This window comes from Gracilinanus agilis, chromosome 2, assembly GCF_016433145.1.
Source record: "Gracilinanus agilis isolate LMUSP501 chromosome 2, AgileGrace, whole genome shotgun sequence".
In the NCBI taxonomy this organism is placed as follows: Eukaryota; Metazoa; Chordata; class Mammalia; order Didelphimorphia; family Didelphidae; genus Gracilinanus; species Gracilinanus agilis.
This window is the reverse complement of record NC_058131.1, coordinates 661,113,642-661,134,674: the sequence shown is the minus strand read 5'-3', so window position 1 is coordinate 661,134,674 and position 21,033 is coordinate 661,113,642. Positions and strand designations below refer to the sequence as shown.

The 21,033-nt window shown below is 38.5% G+C and overlaps 1 protein-coding gene across 1 annotated transcript in view; it reads right to left on the bottom strand.

Annotated features, from left to right (window-relative positions):
* Positions 1-21,033, bottom strand: part of LOC123234324 (rap1 GTPase-GDP dissociation stimulator 1-like) — a 76,014-nt gene that overhangs the window by 33,849 nt on the left and 21,132 nt on the right. Inside the window, exon 2 of the mRNA XM_044660236.1 lies at positions 10,289-10,405. Within this exon, the coding sequence (XP_044516171.1) occupies positions 10,289-10,405 (117 nt within the window). The remainder of the gene's footprint in view (positions 1-10,288; positions 10,406-21,033) is intronic.

The window sequence follows — 21,033 nt, the reverse complement described above, 5'->3', positions numbered from 1 at the left end:
AGAGAGAGAGAGAGAGAGAGAGAGAGAGAGAGAGAGAGAGAGAGAGAGAGAGAGAGAGAGAGAGAGAACACTGGTAACTTTGGAAAGAGAAATTTCATTTACATAATGAGGTTAAAGCCAGATTGACGACTTTTGAAGTGAATGAGGGGTGGAAAATGGAAGCATGAATCCATAATTAAAAATGATAATGCATGTTACTTATATTTCTCCTTGAAATCTTTTATTAGTCCTGGGTGATGGTTTTGGAGTAGAAGACTACAGCAGTTCAAATACAGTCTCTATCACTTGTGTGGCCTTGAGTCAACTGACCTTGCTGGGACTCAGTTTCTCATCTGTACAAGGAGATTAGACAGGATGACCTCAAAGGTCTCCTCTAGTTCCAAACTCATATAGATCCTGTCATTTAAGGCACTCCAGCCTATAATTATATCTCTTTCCTCTGAGCTTCTGCTATACTTAGTTTCTGTAATAACTATTTAGTCCTTGTCATACATCATACCTTGCCACTCCTCTTGTATTATTGCCCTGTGTTATGACTGTTGTCATGTAAATGCCATGTTCTTATTTCTCCTGTAAGCTCCCAGAGGAAGGAGTGTCTTATACCTCTTTTCATCCTTCGGTTTTTAGCCCAGGACCATGAAAATCACAGATTTTCATTATTTCATTTTTGAATTTTGATATTCAATATCAAAACAAAAGATATTATCAAAAGATTTAATGGGAACATTACCCCTTGTGAAAATAAAGCAGCACCAAGCTGCTTCTATGAAAGCATAGAAGAAACTTGACTGTGCTTCAGATCTCCCTCTAGGCATGTCAAGGTTCTGTGTAAAGGAAAATGCAAAAGTCACCCCTAAACTCAACCAGGCGGTATGCTCAGGGAGCATTCCTTAATAGAATACTCTTCCCTGACCTCAGAGTTAATATTACACTTCGAGCATCATAGTTATTTAATGCTGGCAGGAATCTGAGATCATTTAGCTCACACCAGTTCCTCCACTATTTTACAAATGAGGAAACTAAGCCTTGGAGAAATTAGGTGACTCATTCAAGGTCACACAGAGTTAATGCAAATGTAGTATTGAACTTGGGTCTTTGAACTGCCAGTCCTCTTTTATTTATTTTTATAGTCCTTACTTTCTGTCTTAGTAGCAACTCTAAGGCAGAAGCGCAAAGGCTAGGCAAACAGGGTTAATTGACTTGCCCAGGGTCACATACCTTCTCCAGCCTTCCTATCATACAGATACATTCCCACTTGTTCCATCATACAATTCTCTCATTTATAGAGGTATATTCAAATTTCCAGGCTTCTTGTAGCCATTTTGTAGTATCCTAAAAAGGTACTCCCATACCCTTTAGGTGAACTAGAGCTTGAAGAGACCTTAGAGATGGTGGAAACTAATCCATTTATTTAGCAGAAGACCAGGGCATATGGGAGCAGCTAGGTGGTACGGTATCTAGAGTTCTGGACCTGGAGGGAGGAATATGTGAGATCAAATCTGGCTTTAGACACTTACTAGCTGTGTGATCCTGGACAAGTTACTTCACTCTGTTTGCCTCAACTTCCTCATCTAGCTCTCATGAGCTAGAGAATGAAATACCAAATGACTCTAGTATCTCTGCCGAGAAGATCCCAAATAAGATCATGAAGAGTCAGACGTGATGAAACAACTGAACAATAACCTGGGAATATAAATGACTTCTTCTAGATCATGCAGCTAGCGGGTAATATAGGTGTCTTGGTTCACCAGTCCACAGCTTTTCCTTTGGCAGCTGGTGATACAGTCAATAGAATTTTGTACCTGGAAACAGGAAGTTGTGAGTTCAAAGGAAGCCTCAGACACAGACTAGTTGTGTTTTCCTGGGCAAGTTACTTGACTTTTAAAGAGCCTCAACTATAAAATGGGGACAATAACAGCATTGATCTCCCTATGGTTGTTGGGAGCATAAAATGAGATATTTTTCAGGTTCTTTGCTAGCTTCAAAGTGCCATTTAAATGTACATTATTATTATTTGTATGATTATTTTCTGTTATACTATCCTTTCTGCTATAGGAGCTTCATTTTTTTATGCTTCCCCACCTGTGGAAAGACAAATTAAGTAAATGTCTAGATAGATACCATCCTCAGTAGCCTGACTGTGTGGGTTTTAAACAATTTTTACTATGGAGTGCTGTTATTACCCTAACTAGCTTGTGATTGCAAAAGTGTGTTAGGACAGAGACACCAAACAGATAGAGGAAGAAGGAGGAGCACAAAGACAGCCACTGATGAACCAGAGATTTGAGAGGTTGTGTTCATAGAGACACATGAAAAGGAATTTCGAGAATGCCTCAAAGTGATTAGCCTCCATGTCCACATTGGGAAGGATAAATGAAATGTGGCAGGAGGAGAAAGTTTGGAAAATATGATTAGTGGTTTTATTTAAAGAACTGTCAGACACTTCAGTGCTTCACAAAGGAATTCTGGTCCAACCTTCAAGTGGAGGATCATTTCTATGGCAACCAGTTCTTGCCCCTTGTTTTGGAAGAAAAGAAGATGCAACTATCACCTCACAATGCTGACAGGTAAAATAGCCCACTGTCTCTAATGATAAAACACTGGGAGAATTGCAATTAGCACCAAGTAATTAGTCCTCAGACAAGATCTCTTACCACAGGCTCTTCAAGACATCTGGGTATCACTGTTTCCTCTGACTGGAGCCTTGGAGTTAGGAATTCCAGTCCAGGATCTAATTTTTAACCTACTGGGTGACCTTGGACAAGTATTTTACTTCTTAGGGTCTCAGTTTCCTCACCTGTAAAATGACTATTCTAAGATCTTTAGTTCTGTGGATTTGTGATTCCCTTTCCAGCCTCAGGGTCAGACGCTCAGGCGAATAACATGGACAGATCTGGTTAATCTTTGGAGACAGAGTCTTTGCTAACCCTTGGTTACCAAGATGAAGAATTATTAGTACATAATATTATTTATCATTCACATTATTATGTAGTACATAGTAATAAGTGGGCTATATATGGTACTTTAACCTCACTGCAAGCCCGAGGGGGTAGATATTATTAGTGTTAGTCTTGTTTGGAGGTTGGCTATCTTCTTAGAGCCTTATCATATAGGATCCTAACTGATGGGTCTGGAGGAAGGGGACATTGCTACTGCCTAGGCTTCCTAAAGTCATTGTCTATGATTATTTTTACTCTTTAATTACTCTAGGAACTTATCCACATAATTAAAAGTATATATCACTTTAAGCACAGTAGTTCCAGTATTACCTTGCTTGTCTATATCTATTTCTCATGTTCCTTTTGTTTTCTTCTTTGTATTTTTAAGTGATTCATTGGCTATTGTCTTTCTTTTCTTAGAATAAATATATCAGCATCTTATCTGTTTATCAGTATTTAAGAAAATGGTCTACCTCTAAATGATATCTCTATTACCAGAAATATCAACAGATAATTTAGTTCAAGATCTTCCATTTCAGAATTAATTGAGGACCAGAACCAAAGCTATTTTCTCTTAATGTGCTGTAATTTTGGACTGTATTTTGGTCTCTTACCCTCATTCCATCATTCCCTCAAAATTAGAGTTTCTATGTGCTTTCTCATCCTATATTTCTTTTCCAACAATGCCAGGGCTCTTTTTAATGATCCTTTAAAAAAGATATGTTTTCTTATTTATATGAGTTCCTAAACATGCCACCACTGGTGGCTCTATTTGGTGGCTACCAGAATTAACTTATCTTTAAGACTTCTTTGGGGCAGATAGGTGGCTCAGTGGATTGAGAGCTAGGACTTGAGACAGAAGGCCCTGGGTTCAAATCTGGCCCCAGACTTTTCCTAACCCTGAGCAAGTCACTTAAACCCCATTGCCTAGCCTTTACCACCCTTCTGCCTTGGAACCAGTACATAGTGTTGATTCTAAGTTGGAAGGTAGGGGTTAAAAAAGACTGGGGACAGCTAGGTGGCTCAGTGGTTTGAGATCCATGCCTAAAGACAGGATGTCTTGGGTTCAAATCTGATCTCAGATACTTTGTAGTTGTGTGACCCTGGGCAAGTCACTTAACCCCCATTGCCCAGCCTGGACCACTCTTCTGCCTTAGATAGTTAATAGTTCTTAATAGTTCTAAGGCAGAAGGTAAGGTATTTTTTTAAAGACTTCTTTGGAACTCTGTTTAGCAACTATCTTTTCTACAAATCCACAAAGAAATTCAAACTCTTAATGCCACCTAAAGTCAGTAAGAAATCTGATTTTCTCAAACTTGAGTTTCATTAAATCTAAAGAATATGTCCATAGACCCTCAAAGGTGACAAAATTCACATGAAATCAATGTTACAATCACCGTTGCCCTATTGCTTTCCAAGGAGGATGGAGGTAGTAAAAGCACAAATTTAAAACTCTTTCAGAGAGGAAACCAAGTATTCCACTTGAAAATTCCCCTTTTGGGAGGAAAGGACATTTGAAGTTATCTCAAACAGATTTTATGAATCTCTACCCCACTGAGGTTTATTTTTAAAAGATTTTTTTCCTATTTTCTATGTTCAATTCTTTACCCTAACCTAGTAGCTGAATAACTATTTAATTGAATGAGTACCTTGGACAGTACTTTATGACTCCTTGAGAGGAAGAGTTTCTTAAAGTCTCATTGGAAGGAACTTGTCAGGATAATAGACATTTTGTATTTTCTTCAAATGAGTGGAAAATAGAATTCTCTCCTCTCCACCTCAAGACTCTTGGGATTAGCTTTCTCTTGCTACAAATTATTAGCTTGGCCCTTTTTTATAGGAGAGTGTTTTTTAGCCCAATGTGTTTCATCAAGTGTTGTGACCTTATCCTGTACAAAACAAGCCCAGTTTGGTGCCTCATTTTGAGTACCTCATTTAGAGTTGGAAGGATTGTCAAGGGCTCCTTTTCAGAAGAAATGTGACCTTTGGCAGACCACTTAACCTTCTCTAGGTCTCCATTTCCTCATTTATCAAATGAGGGGATTGGGCTACGTGCCAATAAGACCCTTTCCCAGCTCTGACATTCTCTGATGCTGAGCCCATGAGCCTAACAGTTTTCAGACTGCATCAATTTGACTAACCCCTACTCAGCTCCCTCAGGATGCCCAAATGGAATCCACAAATAGAAATTTCATGGGTTCTTGCTTTAAACAGCATCCTCTTTACCTTTAATTCCTACTCTTTTCCATTCTCTCTATTTAGAGGTGTCTGGGTCCTTCTTTCTGGGAAACACTAAATCTCTGAGTGTGGTAGGTAGGAATGACTGGGTTCTATCCCATTGTGATGAAATGTATTCTTGATGTATAGTTTTGGTTGGTTTTCATTACCAATAGCTATTGGATTTGTCTCAGCATGGTATGGTAGAAAGAACAATGGATTTGGATCAAAAGATGTAGGTTCAAATCCCATCTCTGTCATTTCCTACCTGAGATACCTTGGGAAAGTCACTCATACTCTTTAGGTCTCAGTTTCCTCAATTATAAAATGGGTGGTGGTGGTAGGGCTGGTTGATCTCTAAGATAATTTCTAACTCAAAATCTCATGACTTTTAATACAATGGTTAATTCTCTGGTTTTTTGTATAGTATGGTGTGTTATAGCAAGGATCAGTCCTAAATGACTCCCATAGTCTTCATTAGAGAATAGTTAAAAGAAAACTATGGGGATTTTTACTCAAAGGACTTAACAAAGAACATTTTACTCTTTAATTCTTTCTAGCTCTGAATCTCCTTTTGGGTGGAAGTAGCTTACAAATTCTGACCAACTATGGGAAAAGCAATAGAGTGAGTTCAATAAATGGGTTCCTTAGGGTTGGTGAGATATTGTTCCCTTGGGATTAGGATTATTGGATAAAAGGAGGCTACTTGCCTTTCTACCTCATTGTCAGAGTGAAGTAGAATACTGTATATCAGTGGTTCCCAAACTTTTTTGGCCCTTTCCAGAAAAAATATTACTTAGCACTCCCTGGAAATTATGAAACTATTTATTGAACTCAGAGTAGAATGTAAAACAAAAAAGTGTGGCCATTACCACTTTCCTGGATCACTGCAGCACCCACCAGGGGGCAGGAGCGCCCACTTTGGGAATCACTGCTGTATATGAATAGAGATGGTGGTGGGAGATTCCCGGTATGAGAACTCACATAGATTGCAACTCATTTATTGCTTAGCAAATAAAGTGTAGGAAGTTACCCGAGGCACTAAGGATAAATGATTTTTTCAGAGTTATAAATGTCAGAGGTGGGATTTGAACACAGGTCTTTGTAACCCAACACTAGGATAGATTGCTTCTCAATTTATGTAATTACATTTTGAAAAGCTATAAACTACTACATAAATTCACCATCTTAATGAAGAGCCAAGGTGTTTATCTACTGTGGAAAACACCCTCAAGGGTTTCAAAGAAAATGACACCTTTTATTACCCTCAGCATTCTTTAGCTGCTTTCTTTCCTATAATCCATACCCTGGGCTAAGAGAGAATGGCCTGCCTTTCTGGGGTTAGATATTTGCAATGTTTTCTTGACTTGTTAAGACATATCAACTTGACCTGGAAGTAGTGGGGGAAGGACCATAGAAAAGAAGAAATGCAGATAATAAAAATAACAAAATTTTTTTTGTCCCCTTGAAAGTGGGATCCTTCAGTGTAGGGGAAAGACAAGAGAGGAGAGTAAGAGAGAGAGAATTCTGGTGAGCTAAAGTCAATAGAGAACAAGGGAGAAGGCAACATGCTTACTCTTATTTAAAGGGACCATTGTCTAGGAGACTCTAGGCCAAGGCTATTTGTTGATCAACTATACACAATATTCCCTTTCCCTATACACTGCTTTCTAGCTAAACTGACCTTCTTAGTATTCTCCATATATCACATTCTACCTCTCATCTTTGGATGTTTGCACAAGTTGTTGTCTTCTATGCCAGGTATTCACACCCTCCTTACCTCTCTTTCATAGAATTTCTAGCTTCCTTCAAGACGCAGTTCCTACAGGAACTGACCCCACTAATTGCTAATTTCCAAAGCCCTCCTTCCATTTACTTTGTTCTAATTTTTACATGTTTCATATTTATTTATGTTATTATTATTTTTCTCTAATGGGATTTAAGTCCCTTAAAGATAGGGACTAAAAAATCTTTGTGTCTACAGGGCTTGACACATGGAAAGTGCTTAATAAATACTTGTTAATTGAAATACTGAACATGATGGAGTAAAATGTTACATTCTTGTAATGCAACCTACCTAGAGGCTGAGTTCAGTGGATAGCTTTAGCTCTGGAGTCCTGTGTTACATATAGTAGACTAAGCCAATTGAAATGGCACAGTGGATAGAATCTTGGGGCCTGGAGTCAGGAAGATTCATCTTTGTGATTTCAAATCTGGCCTCAGACACTTATCAGCTGTGTGACCTTGGGGAAAATCACTTAACCTCTGTCTGGCTCAGTTTCCTCAACTGTAAAATACGGATAATAACAGTACCTACTGCCTCTCCATGTTGAGGCTCAATGAAGTATTTATATCCTTTTATTTCCTTCTAATTGGGTATGTCCCAAGGCAAGGGTGAGGAGAGGAGGAAATACTTCAGACATTTTTAAGGAGGAGCAAACTGGTCAAAACTTTCATGTTGATTAGAGTGGGAATAGTTCCATGAATAGTATCTGCACTTTCAGCTTCCATGAGAACAAGAGAGCTATTTTTGAACCCCTCTTAAGCCTGAGAGCTTGTTTTATTCCATACTTTTTAGAAACATTTGATCCTCACCCTGGGAGGCAGATCTTGGTATTATTCCCATTTTACATAAGAGAAAATAGGGCTCAGAGAGGTAATAGCTTATTTAGGGTCAAACAGTAATTAGATGAGGCTGAATTTGAATCTATGTCTCCCTGACTAAGTCTAGCATTTTACCTGATTGGCTGTGCTGGCTTTCTCCTACTACCTACAAGATTGATGTGAAAGAATTAAGTTCATTTTCATATTCTGAAATAAAGAAACAATTTTGGGAAGAACTCCATGTTTGCCTTTGGGTAATCAGAGGATGGAAAATCCTATAGGAATTGTTTCTTTATCCATCTTTATTCCCAGTTGAAGTGGCTCCTTTTATTGTCACTGGTCTTCTAGTTATTGCTTCTTTCAACTAAAAATTAAAAACAACAAAAAAAGCATATATACACAACCCCTATAACTCAACCCTTGAGCCAAACCGAAATTAAAGAACTAGCTTGTCAACTTCCTTTACTACCAAATACTTCTCTACTCTGTTTCTGGGTGGAAAACAAATGGATCAGACAGTCAGTTCTCTTCCTATATAACAGTCAGGGAAATGGTGAATGAATGATTTTTGAGTTCTGCTCTATAAGGTCTCAGAATGAAAATAAAAGAGAGAACTTTATGAAGCTTTTTTCCCCCAAGTACTTGAAGTAAATGCACAAAAGAAAAATAGAGATAAATGGAGCTTCCACCTTACCCATCACGAAAGTAAAGAGGCTTTCTGAGATAACATACCAGACATTTAATAAACAATGGTCCTGACTCCTGGATTAAAACCAGCAAAGTAGAATGTCTGTGTCAGAACCGGCAGGGATTTTTCTAAATGTGTCTGAAAACCCTGAATGCCAGATACAAGGAGTATAAATCTAGAATCACAAAATCATAGGAATTCAAAGTGAGAAGGGACTTCAGAGGTCATTGAGTTTAACCTTCTTATTTTATACATGAGGAAACAAAGTCTCAGAGAGGTAGTTTGACCTACTCACAGACACAGGAAGTACATGGTTTGGGCTACACTAAAATCAGTATATGTGTGTATGTAGGGGACAAAGCAAAAGTGTGATGGAATTGATAGGACTTCATTTAGGGAGAGGGCAATAGCTACTTGAGGGATAAGGATGGACTTCTAGTAATCAAAAATGTGGAAGGAAGTAAATGATTCTACAAGGTGGAAGTGAGGAGGCAATGCCTTCAGGCATGGGGAACTACCTATGAAAGGCATGGAAAAAAGAGAGTGAATATTGTACATGGCCAATAGCTAGCAAACCACTCTGAAAACTCTGGAAAGGAAGGCTAGAGTCAGATTAAAAACATTTTTTAAATCTATATATTTAAAAGGATATAAAAAGTTTTTAATATCTTAGGAAAGGAATAAACAATTATGTAGTACCCACTATGTGCTAGCCACTGTGCTAAATGTTCTCTTATAAATATTATCTCATTTGATCTTCACAACTCTTCAAAGTAAGTGCTATTAATACACCTATTTTACAGTTGAAGAAACCGAGGCAAATAGATGTCAAGTGTGTTCTCCTTTGCCTAAGTTAATTCACATCTAAAATATTAGAGTTTATTCTTTAAGAAGAACATGGGGGCAGCTGGGTGGCTCACTGGATTGAGAGCTGGGATTGAGTGGACCAAATGTTGATTGAGACAGAAGGTCCTGTGTTCAAATATGGCCTCAGGCACTTCCTTGCTGTGTGACCCTGGGCAAGTCACTTGACCCCCATTGCCTAAACCTTACTACTCTTCTGCCTTAGAACCAATACACAGTATTGATTCTAAGATGGAAGGTAAGAGTTTAAAAAAAAAGAAAAAGAAGAAGAACATGGACAAACTGGAAACACCTAGAAAATGGTAACAGGATAATGAAGTAACTCCAAATCCTGTCCTATTGGTTGAAGGGACTTGAGATGCTTTGCCTGGAAAGAGCAAGACAAGATATGAGGGTATGATAGATCCCTTGGAGTTTTTGTATCTTATGAAAAAAGGTATATTTATTGAGTTTAGCAGTGCTTGTAGCAATGGGTGGAAGTTAGGTAGACACAGGAACACTATAAGGAAATAGCTTTTCAACATTTAAAGCCTTCCTAAAGTAGTATGGACTGCCTTGGCAGACAGTTTCCCATGACTGGAGATTATGCAGGAGAGGCTAGATATCCCTTAAAGAAATAATTCCAATTTAGTCCTAGAACTAAATTAAGGAGTTCCTGGAACAGCTAGGTTGGAGCAGTGGATAGAGTGCTGGGCATGGTGTTAGGAAGACCTGAGTTCAAATCCGACCTCAGATACTTACTAGCTATGTGATCCTGGGCAAGTCATTTAACCCTGTTGATCTCAGTTTCCTCCTCTATAAAAATGAGCTGGAAAGGGAAATGACAAGCCACTCCAGTATTTTTGCCAAGAAAACCCCAAATGGGGTCATGAAGAGACAGACAAAATTGAGAAATTACTCATGACAACAACAACAACAACATATTCCTTCTATTTTGGGACTCCCACATTCTGTCAATATTTGAATTATACTTAACGGTCTCCAGTTACAGCTTGCAGCACCATGTTTAGGCTCTTGAAGATTTCTTCTTCAGCTTCTACTTGATCTTTGTTTCCAAAAAGTTTGAGCCCCTCCAGGTGTTGGCTAAGGGAATCTGGTTCAAAAATGAGAAAAAGTCAGTTCAAATGTTCTAGAGGAGGAGGCTTCTCCTGAGTTTTTCACTAGATCTAGTCTATGACAAAATTGTGAAATTGGCGGCATCTCTCCTCTTGCCCACAGATCCTTTTTTCATCAGTTTTCTCCACTGCTCTCAGGCTTCCTAGACCTTATAAGTCATTAACATTATAGTGTGAATTCACTCAATATTAGTCTCTGTAATGTTAAACAAAACCCAAAGGGAGAGGGATACATGACAATGAAGGGCAGAATTGTTGGCATCATGAAATTCAGCATGGGCAAGTATACTGAGGGCACAGATAGAGTCCTAGAGTTTTAAAAATGATACGATGTGACTGCTTCCTCTGGATATAAGTAAGATTAGATCCTACTCATTTACACTTAAAAATACTTAGACATAGAAGGGACCTACGATATAATATAATCTATCCTTTTATTTCATTTTACAGAAGAAGAAAAGGAGAGAGTTTCAAGCAAAGTTTGAAGAAACAGATATTTTGAAGCAACTTTCCCAAGGTTACAGAGGCAGTAAGTAGTAGAAAAAGAATTTGAACTCAGGTTCTTTTATATTAAACTCTGTGCTATGATACAACAAAAAGGAAGCTCCAAACCTCTCAGAGCAACAGATGTCAGGGATGCCTTAGCATAGAATAAAAATTGAAAAGTCAAAGTTAGGATATCTCTGACACTCCTCAAGTTTGAACTTTATGGTCAATCTTGATTTACTCCATCCATGAGGATGTCCTTATGAAAGGAGGCAGAATGCAGTGGAAAGAGTCAGGAGATCTGGGTTCTAATCTTGCTTGTACTGTATCACTAACTGTATGACCTTGGGCATACTTTCCCTCTGAAGGCTGTTATTTCTTCAAGTCTTGAATGAAAAGCTTGGTCTTAATGGTCTGTAAAGTGCCTTTTTGCTACGACAGTCCAGAAAATACCCTGGAGAGGGGGGGAGCAAGAGGTGGGATGGGGATCTGCAGTTAAAAAGCCCCTGAGAACAGGTCAGTCAGGGGTCGATTGAGACAGTGTTCCATTAAAGTTCCGATCGCCTTAATGAGCCCAATTCATTATGACCTAGAAAATCACTTTACTCTTGTATCTCATCAGACTGTAACTACATTAGGAGATTTTAAATTAAGTTTCTAAGGTTTGACAGTGAGAAGGGGACAAAACGGATGCTCCACTTGGAGGAGCTGGTTCTGTAAGTAGAGCATGGAGCCAGCATCAGGCTGGTCAGGCAAAGGAACTGTACAATGGTAATTAGCCATCCAGATGTGGGGATTTCTCCAGGGACTGATCAGGAGAATTGCACCATATGCATAATGACATGTCTAGTCCTTGAAAGGACTCCATATGGCGAGGGTCCGGCCCATTATTGAATTACAACCCACACTCCCAGGGAAGGAGGACGGAAGTATTTTCCCTCAGGAGGAGGTGGCCTGGAGTCTAGACTGTAAATGCCATTGAAAGAGGGAGTGGGGGAGAAACCTCTGCTATTGAAAACTGACTCTAATTCAAAATGTCACACCATTCCCTGTTCTTTCCCGTCTACCTTTTCAACTTTCCTTAGTTAAAACTTTGCTATTTGGACACAACCTGGAGTCTTTGTCTAAAATCAATCACTTAACAGGCATTTGTTGAATGTGCAAGGCATTGTGGGGGACATAGAGACTCCCGAGAAGCAAGCCATTCATTGGAGGATACTGGACCTCAGGATAAAAAGCCAGGCAATAAATAGATTGTGCACTACTGCTTTCCCTCAGTCCCTCTTTTTACCATCCCATCCATCATTCACATCTAGGTAAAATTAGATTCAAATGAAGGTCAAGAGCAACCTAAAATGGAAAAGAGGGGTTAAAGAAGTTTGGCAGTCTGTTTAGGATAGATAAAAGCAGGAGCAGCTCCCTTTCTCTGATTTGCCTCCATGATGATGGGAAGTTCAGGTTGGTTATAAATATATACATTTCCTGTCTTCCTAGCACCAGCTGTCTTCCTAGCACCAGAAACTCCCCTTTCTCCTTCCCCCCTCTACTTCCCCCCTTTTCTCTTTCTCCCTAATGGGGTACCTCCTGAGTCACTGCCCAATTCATAGAAAGGTGATCCCCTTAAAGTAAGGGACCCACATCTGTTGCATCCTGGGAATGATTCTATATATAATGAATGATTCTTGTCCTCTGGGAGTATAATGTCTAGGAACAAAAGCTGAATCTGGAGTTTGGAGATTTGAGTTCAAATTTGAGCTCGAGTGCTAAATAGTTGTGTTTGGCTGCAGGCAGGTGGGCAACCTTTTTGAACTTGATCTTTCTTCATTTGTGAAATGGAGACCTTAGCACTTGTTCTACAGAATTCCTGAGACTGCTGAGTTCCTTTCTTTTTAATGCTTTGTAACTTGCAAAGTCTTACAGAAATGTGACTTGTCCTTGTTATTGCAGTCTCACATGGGAGTAAGGGGGGAGAGTCAAACATATCTCAAAAGATAATTAGCAACTCAAGGCGATATGTGATAAGTACCCACTTAGAGGTAAAGATTCTAGATGGTTAGAGGAGATCATTGAAAGCTAGGAAAGGTAGCAAAGCCTTTTTGGAGAGGGTGAGACTCGAGCTAGATTTTGAAGGATCTTAAAATTGGTGAATTCACATTTACACAACAGGTGATTTAAGACTGCATGGCAGAAAATGAACAATGAAACATTAAAATCTTCATAGTAGTGACAATGGCCATTATACAATAATCTCTGATATTGATGAGTGTTGTTGTTATTGTTTTTGGAACCCTTACTTTCCATCTTAGAATCAATACTGTGTATTGGTTCCTAGGCAGAAGAGTGGTAAGGGCTAGGCAATGGGGGTCAAGTGACTTGCCCAGGATTACATAGCTAGGAAGTATCTGAAGTCAGATTTGAGCTCAGGACCTCCCATCTCTGGGCCTGCCTCTGAAACCACTTAGCCATCTATCTTCCCCCAACAAACTTGATTTTAAAGCTCAAATGATTTAATTTTAGACTGCAGCTATAAACTGGCTTCTCCATTCCCTTCCACACTCTTCCCTCCTCCCCAAGCTGAGGCCCTGGGCTGAGTCTTCCCTTCTTTTGGTTAGATCTTTTGTCTTTGGTAAGACCTGGCAGGGTGAAGACCAATTCTTTGTTTTATCCATAAACAAGGACTCTCTTAGGTAACAAAATTAGTCAGCTAGTGCCATGTTTGGCCACATGACAAGGGGAGAGGAAGAGACTCCTGGTGTTTGGGAGACCTGTCTCTTGTCCTGATTGAGATCTAAGTCCTCCAATCAGAGAAGATCTGGAAAGGACATCATAAAGAGCATAAATTGATAGTGGGAACAGGAGGTGGGGTCTTTTTCCTGGACCAGGAACTCAGGAGGGCATGGAATTTGGCTCTGGATGGGCTCAGCCTGCTTGAGGAAATGGTGGCAAAAAGAACTAGCCAGACATGTGGCATGTGCTTCTCTCTCTCTCTCTGGTCCACTTTTTGCTATTTAATAAGTAATAATTATAAAATTAAAATACAGTCTCCAAAGAATTTTAATCATAATAGTAGGATGATATTTGCTTTAAAGTTTACTTCTGACTTGATGTAAACTCCAAAGGTCAAGGTCTCTTAGGAGTGTGAAGGTTGCTAGAAGTTACCATTCATCTCCATGTGTAGTTCCTTCATGAACTTGATTATCTAAGAGAAGAGACTTTTGTGGGGAGGTGATCATCATCTTCATGTATTTGAAGGAAAGGCTGTTAAATTGAAGAGTGATTCGACTTGTTACCCCTAAAGGGTGAAACTAGGAACACTAATAGGCACACTGGGAATTGATAGAAGGAATTTCCTAACAAGTCCAGGAAATCGATTGGCCCAGAAGCTAATGAATGAATATCCTAAAATGAGAACTTTTCAACTGCAAAGTGAGATGACCTGTTGTCAGGACTGTTATAGAGAAGGTTCAGGCTTCAGGTAGGGGTTGAACCAGGTGACTACTGAAGTCCTTTCCAAACTCTCAGATTCATTGATTCTGTGACTGGAATGATGGGACTTTCAGATCAGACAAAGCAGATTGGTGAGGGTGATAATTGGGATGCCTTTTGGCTCTCCATCATGCAAATGATCACACTGCACTAGTCTGATAAGACCCTTATGGTCCCTCAGCCTAACAACTCAATATTCTCATGAGATGAAGGTTATTCAGCTCTAGGCTCATTTTCATGTAGCCTCTTCGGAACTTAGCCTAGAAAGAGAAAGATGCTCCTTATTCTTGATGTCAGAGGCAGGAACTAATGTAGTAATCTCAAAGAAACCATACCCAGATTTAATTGGTCATATGGATACATACTAATAACTTTTACGACTCATAATTTCATTATGTCCTTTGCCAACTTCTATTAACACTCTACACATAGGACTATGTCTAAACTTTTTACTTTGACATACAAAGTCCTTCAAAGTAATTAGTATCAGCCAACTTGTCCAGACTCATACCTTCTTCTTTGAACAAATTATCCACCTAATCACATTGTAATACTTGCTTTTTCCTGAATATATCATGAACATTCCTGCCTTTGCCCTTTCACAGCTTGTTTTCTCTGCCTAGAATGCTTATCTTTAGAAATTCTACCCATCCTTCTAGTCCCATTCATTCCATGAAATTTCATGTGATCATGCCAAGTAGAAGTATTCTCTTTTTCTGAACTCTAGTATTCCAAGGGAGAGCTCAGGACATGAGTTGATTGTGGCTAAATTAGACATATCTACCAGAGAGGTAGTTCATTGATGACTTTAGCAAAGTGGTGAGTAGTCTGAGTATCCTTTAAAGGGATAAGGATTCTTTAAAGGGATAAGGATTAAAGGGGAAATTTCAGGTAAAAAGGCATAGGAATTGAGGGAGCATCAATCCATCTATCAACAAGCATTTACTAAATTTCCATTATACAGTAGGCACTGTGCTAGATGCTGAGTTTGGTTTTCAACCAAAAATGAAAGTCATTGCCATTAAGGAGCTTATAGCTTAGCTTTCAGAGGCAATCCTGGCTTCTTGATTCAGGTGGAGCAAACATGATTGGAATACAGTTTTTTGTCTGGTCATAGGAAGACACACAGTCTGATTAATGCGTTAAACAGCCAAGTGTGAAGTCCAAGGACAAGAAGAAAAGACTGGAAGGGACCAATTGTCACATCCAATCATGGAAGACTATAATGTGAACTAGAATATCCTTTAAGGTAGTTACAAGATCACTGAATCACTTGGTCAAGATGGATTTCAGTGTGATTTCTTAACTTCAACTATAAGTCTAATATAACATACTCATTGAACACTTAGCATATATTGCTTACTTTCCTTTTCTTGTGTTTCTATATCAGATCAGGGATACTGTAGTTATAACGATAACAACTTCAGATATATTATTTCATTTGATTTTCACAATAACTATCTTAGTTTGTTACACTTGTATTATACTCATTTTATAGATGAGGAAACTGAGACTCAAAGTGCTTAAATAAATTGCCCATATTCACACTAGAATAATAGAATGTTATTGTCTGGGTAATTCTATCTTAGAGATTATTTAGCACAACATGTTCATTTTACAAAATAAAGAAACTGAGTTCCAAAGTGATGAAGACCTCTACCCATAACCAAACTGCAACCGAGTGTGGGAGGTGATTTAAACTGCTTTTTTTGTGTGTGTGTGATATGAAGTTATATAATATATGCATATATTCATATGTATACAGTATTATTATACCCATTTACAGATGAGTAAATTGAGACAGTACTTAAGTGACTTCAGTGATTTGAAATTTCTCCATGAGAGTCATGGTCTTGAAGTATGTCTAGATAGGCTCCTAGATTCTTCTTTTTATCTTATGTCCTTTCTAGCAAAAGTCTATCTTGCCTCTTGGTCTATATACATACACACACACATATGAATATACATATTTGTATACACATATACATATATATCTCTGTCTTTATCTGATCTCTGCATTTTTTATACTTTGTGGAAATGAGGTAATATTTATATAGTGCTAAACACAGTTCTTAGTAATAAAGATCTGTTCCCTTCCTTTTCCCTGTTCCCTTCCTTCACCATCAGTTAAAGATGATTCACAGTGTGTGGCTGTTAAGATTCTCACTTTGCTGTGAATGAAATTGGAAGATAAGGCTAGACCTGGTGACTATGAGACCAAGAATGGCTTTTACAGTGGGGAAAATATTGCTGTGCTGTGAGGGAAAGAATAAACAAATAACTCCCAGATGAAAAATGGAGGCATCTTAAAAGAAATGAGACAGTTGACACTGCCTAGTACCTTGGAGAGCTCCAGTTAGGGGGCTAGGTGTCAGTGTTAGGGGAATTCAACTTTTGTAGTGTTAAAGCTAAGTTGGTTGCATCTTCCCACCTCCACCCTTTAGCCAACCATCTATTTTGATGCTATCCAGAGATGACACTCAATAAGTATGGAAGGGAATAAAGCCCGACATGAATCCTTACTGAGTGTCCGAATATAATGGAAAGAGCCTTGTACTGATAATCAGTAGTGCCATATTTTAGATTGTGTTCAGCTGTTGCCTTACTATATGATACTAGGGAAGTCATTCTATTTGTCTAAGCTCTGGTTTTCTCCTCTGTTAAATAGGAACAGTAATATCTGTCCTGTTTGCTTCATATGTTTGTTGTAAATCCCAAATGAGTTAATGTATTTGAGAGTTCATAAAGACTTTAAGAGAGACAATACCAGGTGGAGAATAAAGTACTGGAATTAGAATCTAAAATGCCTGAGTTTGTGTCCTAGGAGGCAGCTAAGTAGTTAGGAGGCAATTGGGTAGCTCAGTGGATAGAGAACCAGGCCTAAATATAAGAAGTCCTAGGTTCAAATCTAGCCGCAAACACTTTCTAACTGTGCGACTCTAGGCAAGTCACTCTGCCTTGGAACACATAGTATTGATTCTAAGATGGAAGGTAAGAGTTAAAAAATTTTCAAAAGACATTTAATTTCTATGTAACTCTGGGCAAGTCCCTTAACTTTTATGAACCTCAGCTTCCTCATCTGTAAGATGGGGATCATGAAAGAACTTATATCAGAGGGTTGATATGTGGATCAAGTAACATCAAATGACATATGTAAAATGCCCTACAAACCTTAAAATGCTCCATAAATGTCAGCTTTTATATTGTTTTCAATATTGTATTATTCAAAAGGTATTAATTATTACCATAGCCTGGTTACTATCCAGATGGCCAGAATTCTTTCTGGGTTTTGTCAATGGTTGGCACTGGGTAAATTTTTGAGGTGAAAATGTTCTCTGCTCTTCTTTCTCCCCATGCCTCCTGGATGCCATAGTGTTTTCCTGCTTCTTTCTCTCCTGAGACTCAGTCACAAAGAAAGGTAGTTTAATAAGCTATTTCACACTAAAGTGGTAACAGAATTCTCCTTTCCTAGAGATATTTGCATTTTATAAGAGGAATCTTGAGTGAATATTGCTTAAACCAAATTATGAAATTTAGGTATCTGTAAAGGAAATATCTTTGGTCACAGATCATTCCAATTGCCTATATGAGAATGCTTATTCTATTTGTGAGTAAGGTCAACCTTGGTCCAGCCTCTATAGAGAAGAATCCCCAAATGGATTATAGATAGAGGACTTACATTGAAAGATCCCAGAAAAGTAGTTTTGTGATTTATATTGTAGTCTGATAGGGGGAAAAACATCAGGACAGACCTGGGTCTCTTTTTGATCCAATGACATGGGCTTTTTTTGTGAGATCAGGGGCAGAAGGAAAGTGATCAGCCCAGGGGCTGTTCTTCTCCTTATAATTCTCCCCTTGTCTTGTTTCCAGTGTCAGTGAAGAAGGTATTATTTCTATGTTAGAATCTTTTGCACCCTAAGAGCCAAGAGATCAATCTTCTGTTAGAGTAAGCACCACATGGTGTTTATTATTCCATGAATAGGATTCATGGGGTTTAGTCCAAACCCTTCATTTTACAGATGAGAAAACAGAGGCCTTGTGGAGTGGAGTGATTTAGTAGAGACAATGCAATGGTAGAATTGGGGTAAGAACCTGGACCTAACTCCTAATCCGGTGCTCCTTCCACTATAGCACATTTGAAGTATGGTAGAAAAAAATGGTTATCAAATATTTTTTGCTAGGTATAGTATTATTCTTTGTCTTGGCTATGAAAAATCCTGATATGCTAGAGGAGAGTTGGGAGACTTATAAATGTACATATAATTGCTATTGAAAGTTCCATACAAACTGAAATTGAAACTCATGTCATACTTGTGCCATAATACAACCTCTGAGGACAAGTGGTGTCTCAGGAGAAAAAACACACACAAAAAAACCACTGGCTTTGAGAGTAAATAGAGGAGGGCTTTAGACTTTACCTTTAACTAGCTGTGTGATCTGTTGATCATCATCAGACAGACATTGACTGTCATCCCTGGACTTCTATTTTCTTATCTGTAAAAAGGGGGAAGTCGGGCAGGAAGTTGCTTCCTGATGCTCTCCAACATTCTATGCTGATTCTAAGATTTTATTTTTTTGTTTTTTGTTTTGTGATTAGAATAAGAGAGTGAGTGATCTATTATGATGTTGACCTCACGTTGTGTTTGTAAACTACTTTCTTCTACTCTTTATGCCTGACTGTTATAACATTCTTTGGGTTGACATAATTTAAAATAGGTCATTAAGGCTCAGCCCTCCATGAGAACTGAATAGACTTTATAGGTTGGGCTAAGAGGGTGGATTTTGTCCACCAGGGTGGCAGGTGATTGGTTGACCATAAATAATTGGATAATAGGAAGGATAAACCTCCACATCTCCTGATTTATGAGAGATGAGTTGGTGGGCATTGATTGAATCAGTTGAAATATCTTTGATTGTCATGTGATGAGATCCATCGAGGTAACCTTCAAGTTTTCCCTTTTTATTTCATCTCCTTTCTGGTGAAAGTCTACCCTGCTGCTTAGCCTGCTCTACTCTAATTTGGTGGTCATCTCAGTGGTGGGGCTTACGCTACACAATCTGTCCACATCCCATTTGTTACTCTAGGCATTGACCCTGGAAATTTGGAGGCAGCCTTCTTTAAAATGCAGGTGGCTCAGTGGATAGAGAGCCAGGCCCAGAGATGGGAGGTCCTGAGTTCAAATCTGGACTTAGACACTTTCTAGCTGTGTGACCCTTCACAAGTCACTTAATACTCATTGCCTAGCCCTTACCACTCTTTTGTCTAGAAACCAAGATGTAGGATTGATTTTAAGATGGAAGATAAGGGTTTAAAAAAAATAAAATGCAGAGAGGGAAGAAATGAGTGGGTTTGGCCTCCTGTCTTGGTCTATTGCTTGTGCCTATCATTTCTGGGCTTCTAAGTGGCCTGAGGCCTCTTCAAAGACAGTGCTGGATTTCCTGGACCATCTGTTGGTTGTCACTAGCTCTTTAGAAATTGAGTACTGGACATTCTGTCCAGCTAGAAAAGGGTTGGGTTAAACTTTGATCCAGCAGACATACTGTCCAAGGATGTAGATGCCTTAATGTTATATTGCAGATTATTCCAATTTTCCATGAGACTGGGCACTGGGGTAAATGGCCTTATAGTTGTCTGATCACAGACACCACATGCTGCAGGCTTGCAAGACTAACTTTAGAATGGGAAGTGAGACAGACTAAAAAAGGAACTTGGAACACATGCAAATTCCGGAACACCCAGGTGCTGGTTTAGACTTTGCTTTCAAAACTGGGGCTTTGATGGTAGTATTCACAGCCATGGCAGTGGGATTTAGAGGATGGCTGTTTGAAAAGGGCAGTTCTATGCTCACAGTGGGTAATTTAAGTGATGTTTCCTGTTATATTAAATTGAATTTAATAGAAAACTAAACTCAGTGAAGGAAATAAAGCTTATCACTCCTATTTTGTCATGGAGGAAGCAGAAACACATGAAAGAAATAGAAAAAAAATTCTTTAATTGTGGTCTTAAAATGACTGAGGTAATTTATCCATGAAATGCTTTATTTCTAGGGCTCTTCACAGTATAAATCCTTATGTGCATGGGTTCAGAAAATCCTGATGTTAGAAAATTTGTCTTAGGACCCTTTCTGGATTCTTTCACCTAAACAGTGATAATTCCCCCTTCATTGATCCTCCACTTCAGGTTCCCAGTGACCTCCTGGTTTGATCTTTCTTTCTTTCTTTCTTTCTTTCTTTCTTTCTTTCTTTCTTTCTTTCTTTCTTTCTTTCTTTCTTTCTTTCTTTCTTTCTTTCTTTCTTTCTTTCTTTCTTTCTTTCTTTCTTTCTTTCTTTCTTTCTTTCTTTCTTTCTTTCTTTCTTTCTTTCTTTCTTTCTTTCTTTCTTTCTTTCTTTCTTTCTTTCTTTCTTTCTTTCTTTCTTTCTTTCTTTCTTTCTTTCTTTCTTTCTTTCTTTCTTTCTTTCTTTCTTTCTTTCTTTCTTTCTTTCTTTCTTTCTTTCTTTCTTTCTTTCTTTCTTTCTTTCTTTCTTTCTTTCTTTCTTTCTTTCTTTCTTTCTTTCTTTCTTTCTTTCTTTCTTTCTTTCTTTCTTTCTTTCTTTCTTTCTTTCTTTCTTTCTTTCTTTCTTTCTTTCTTTCTTT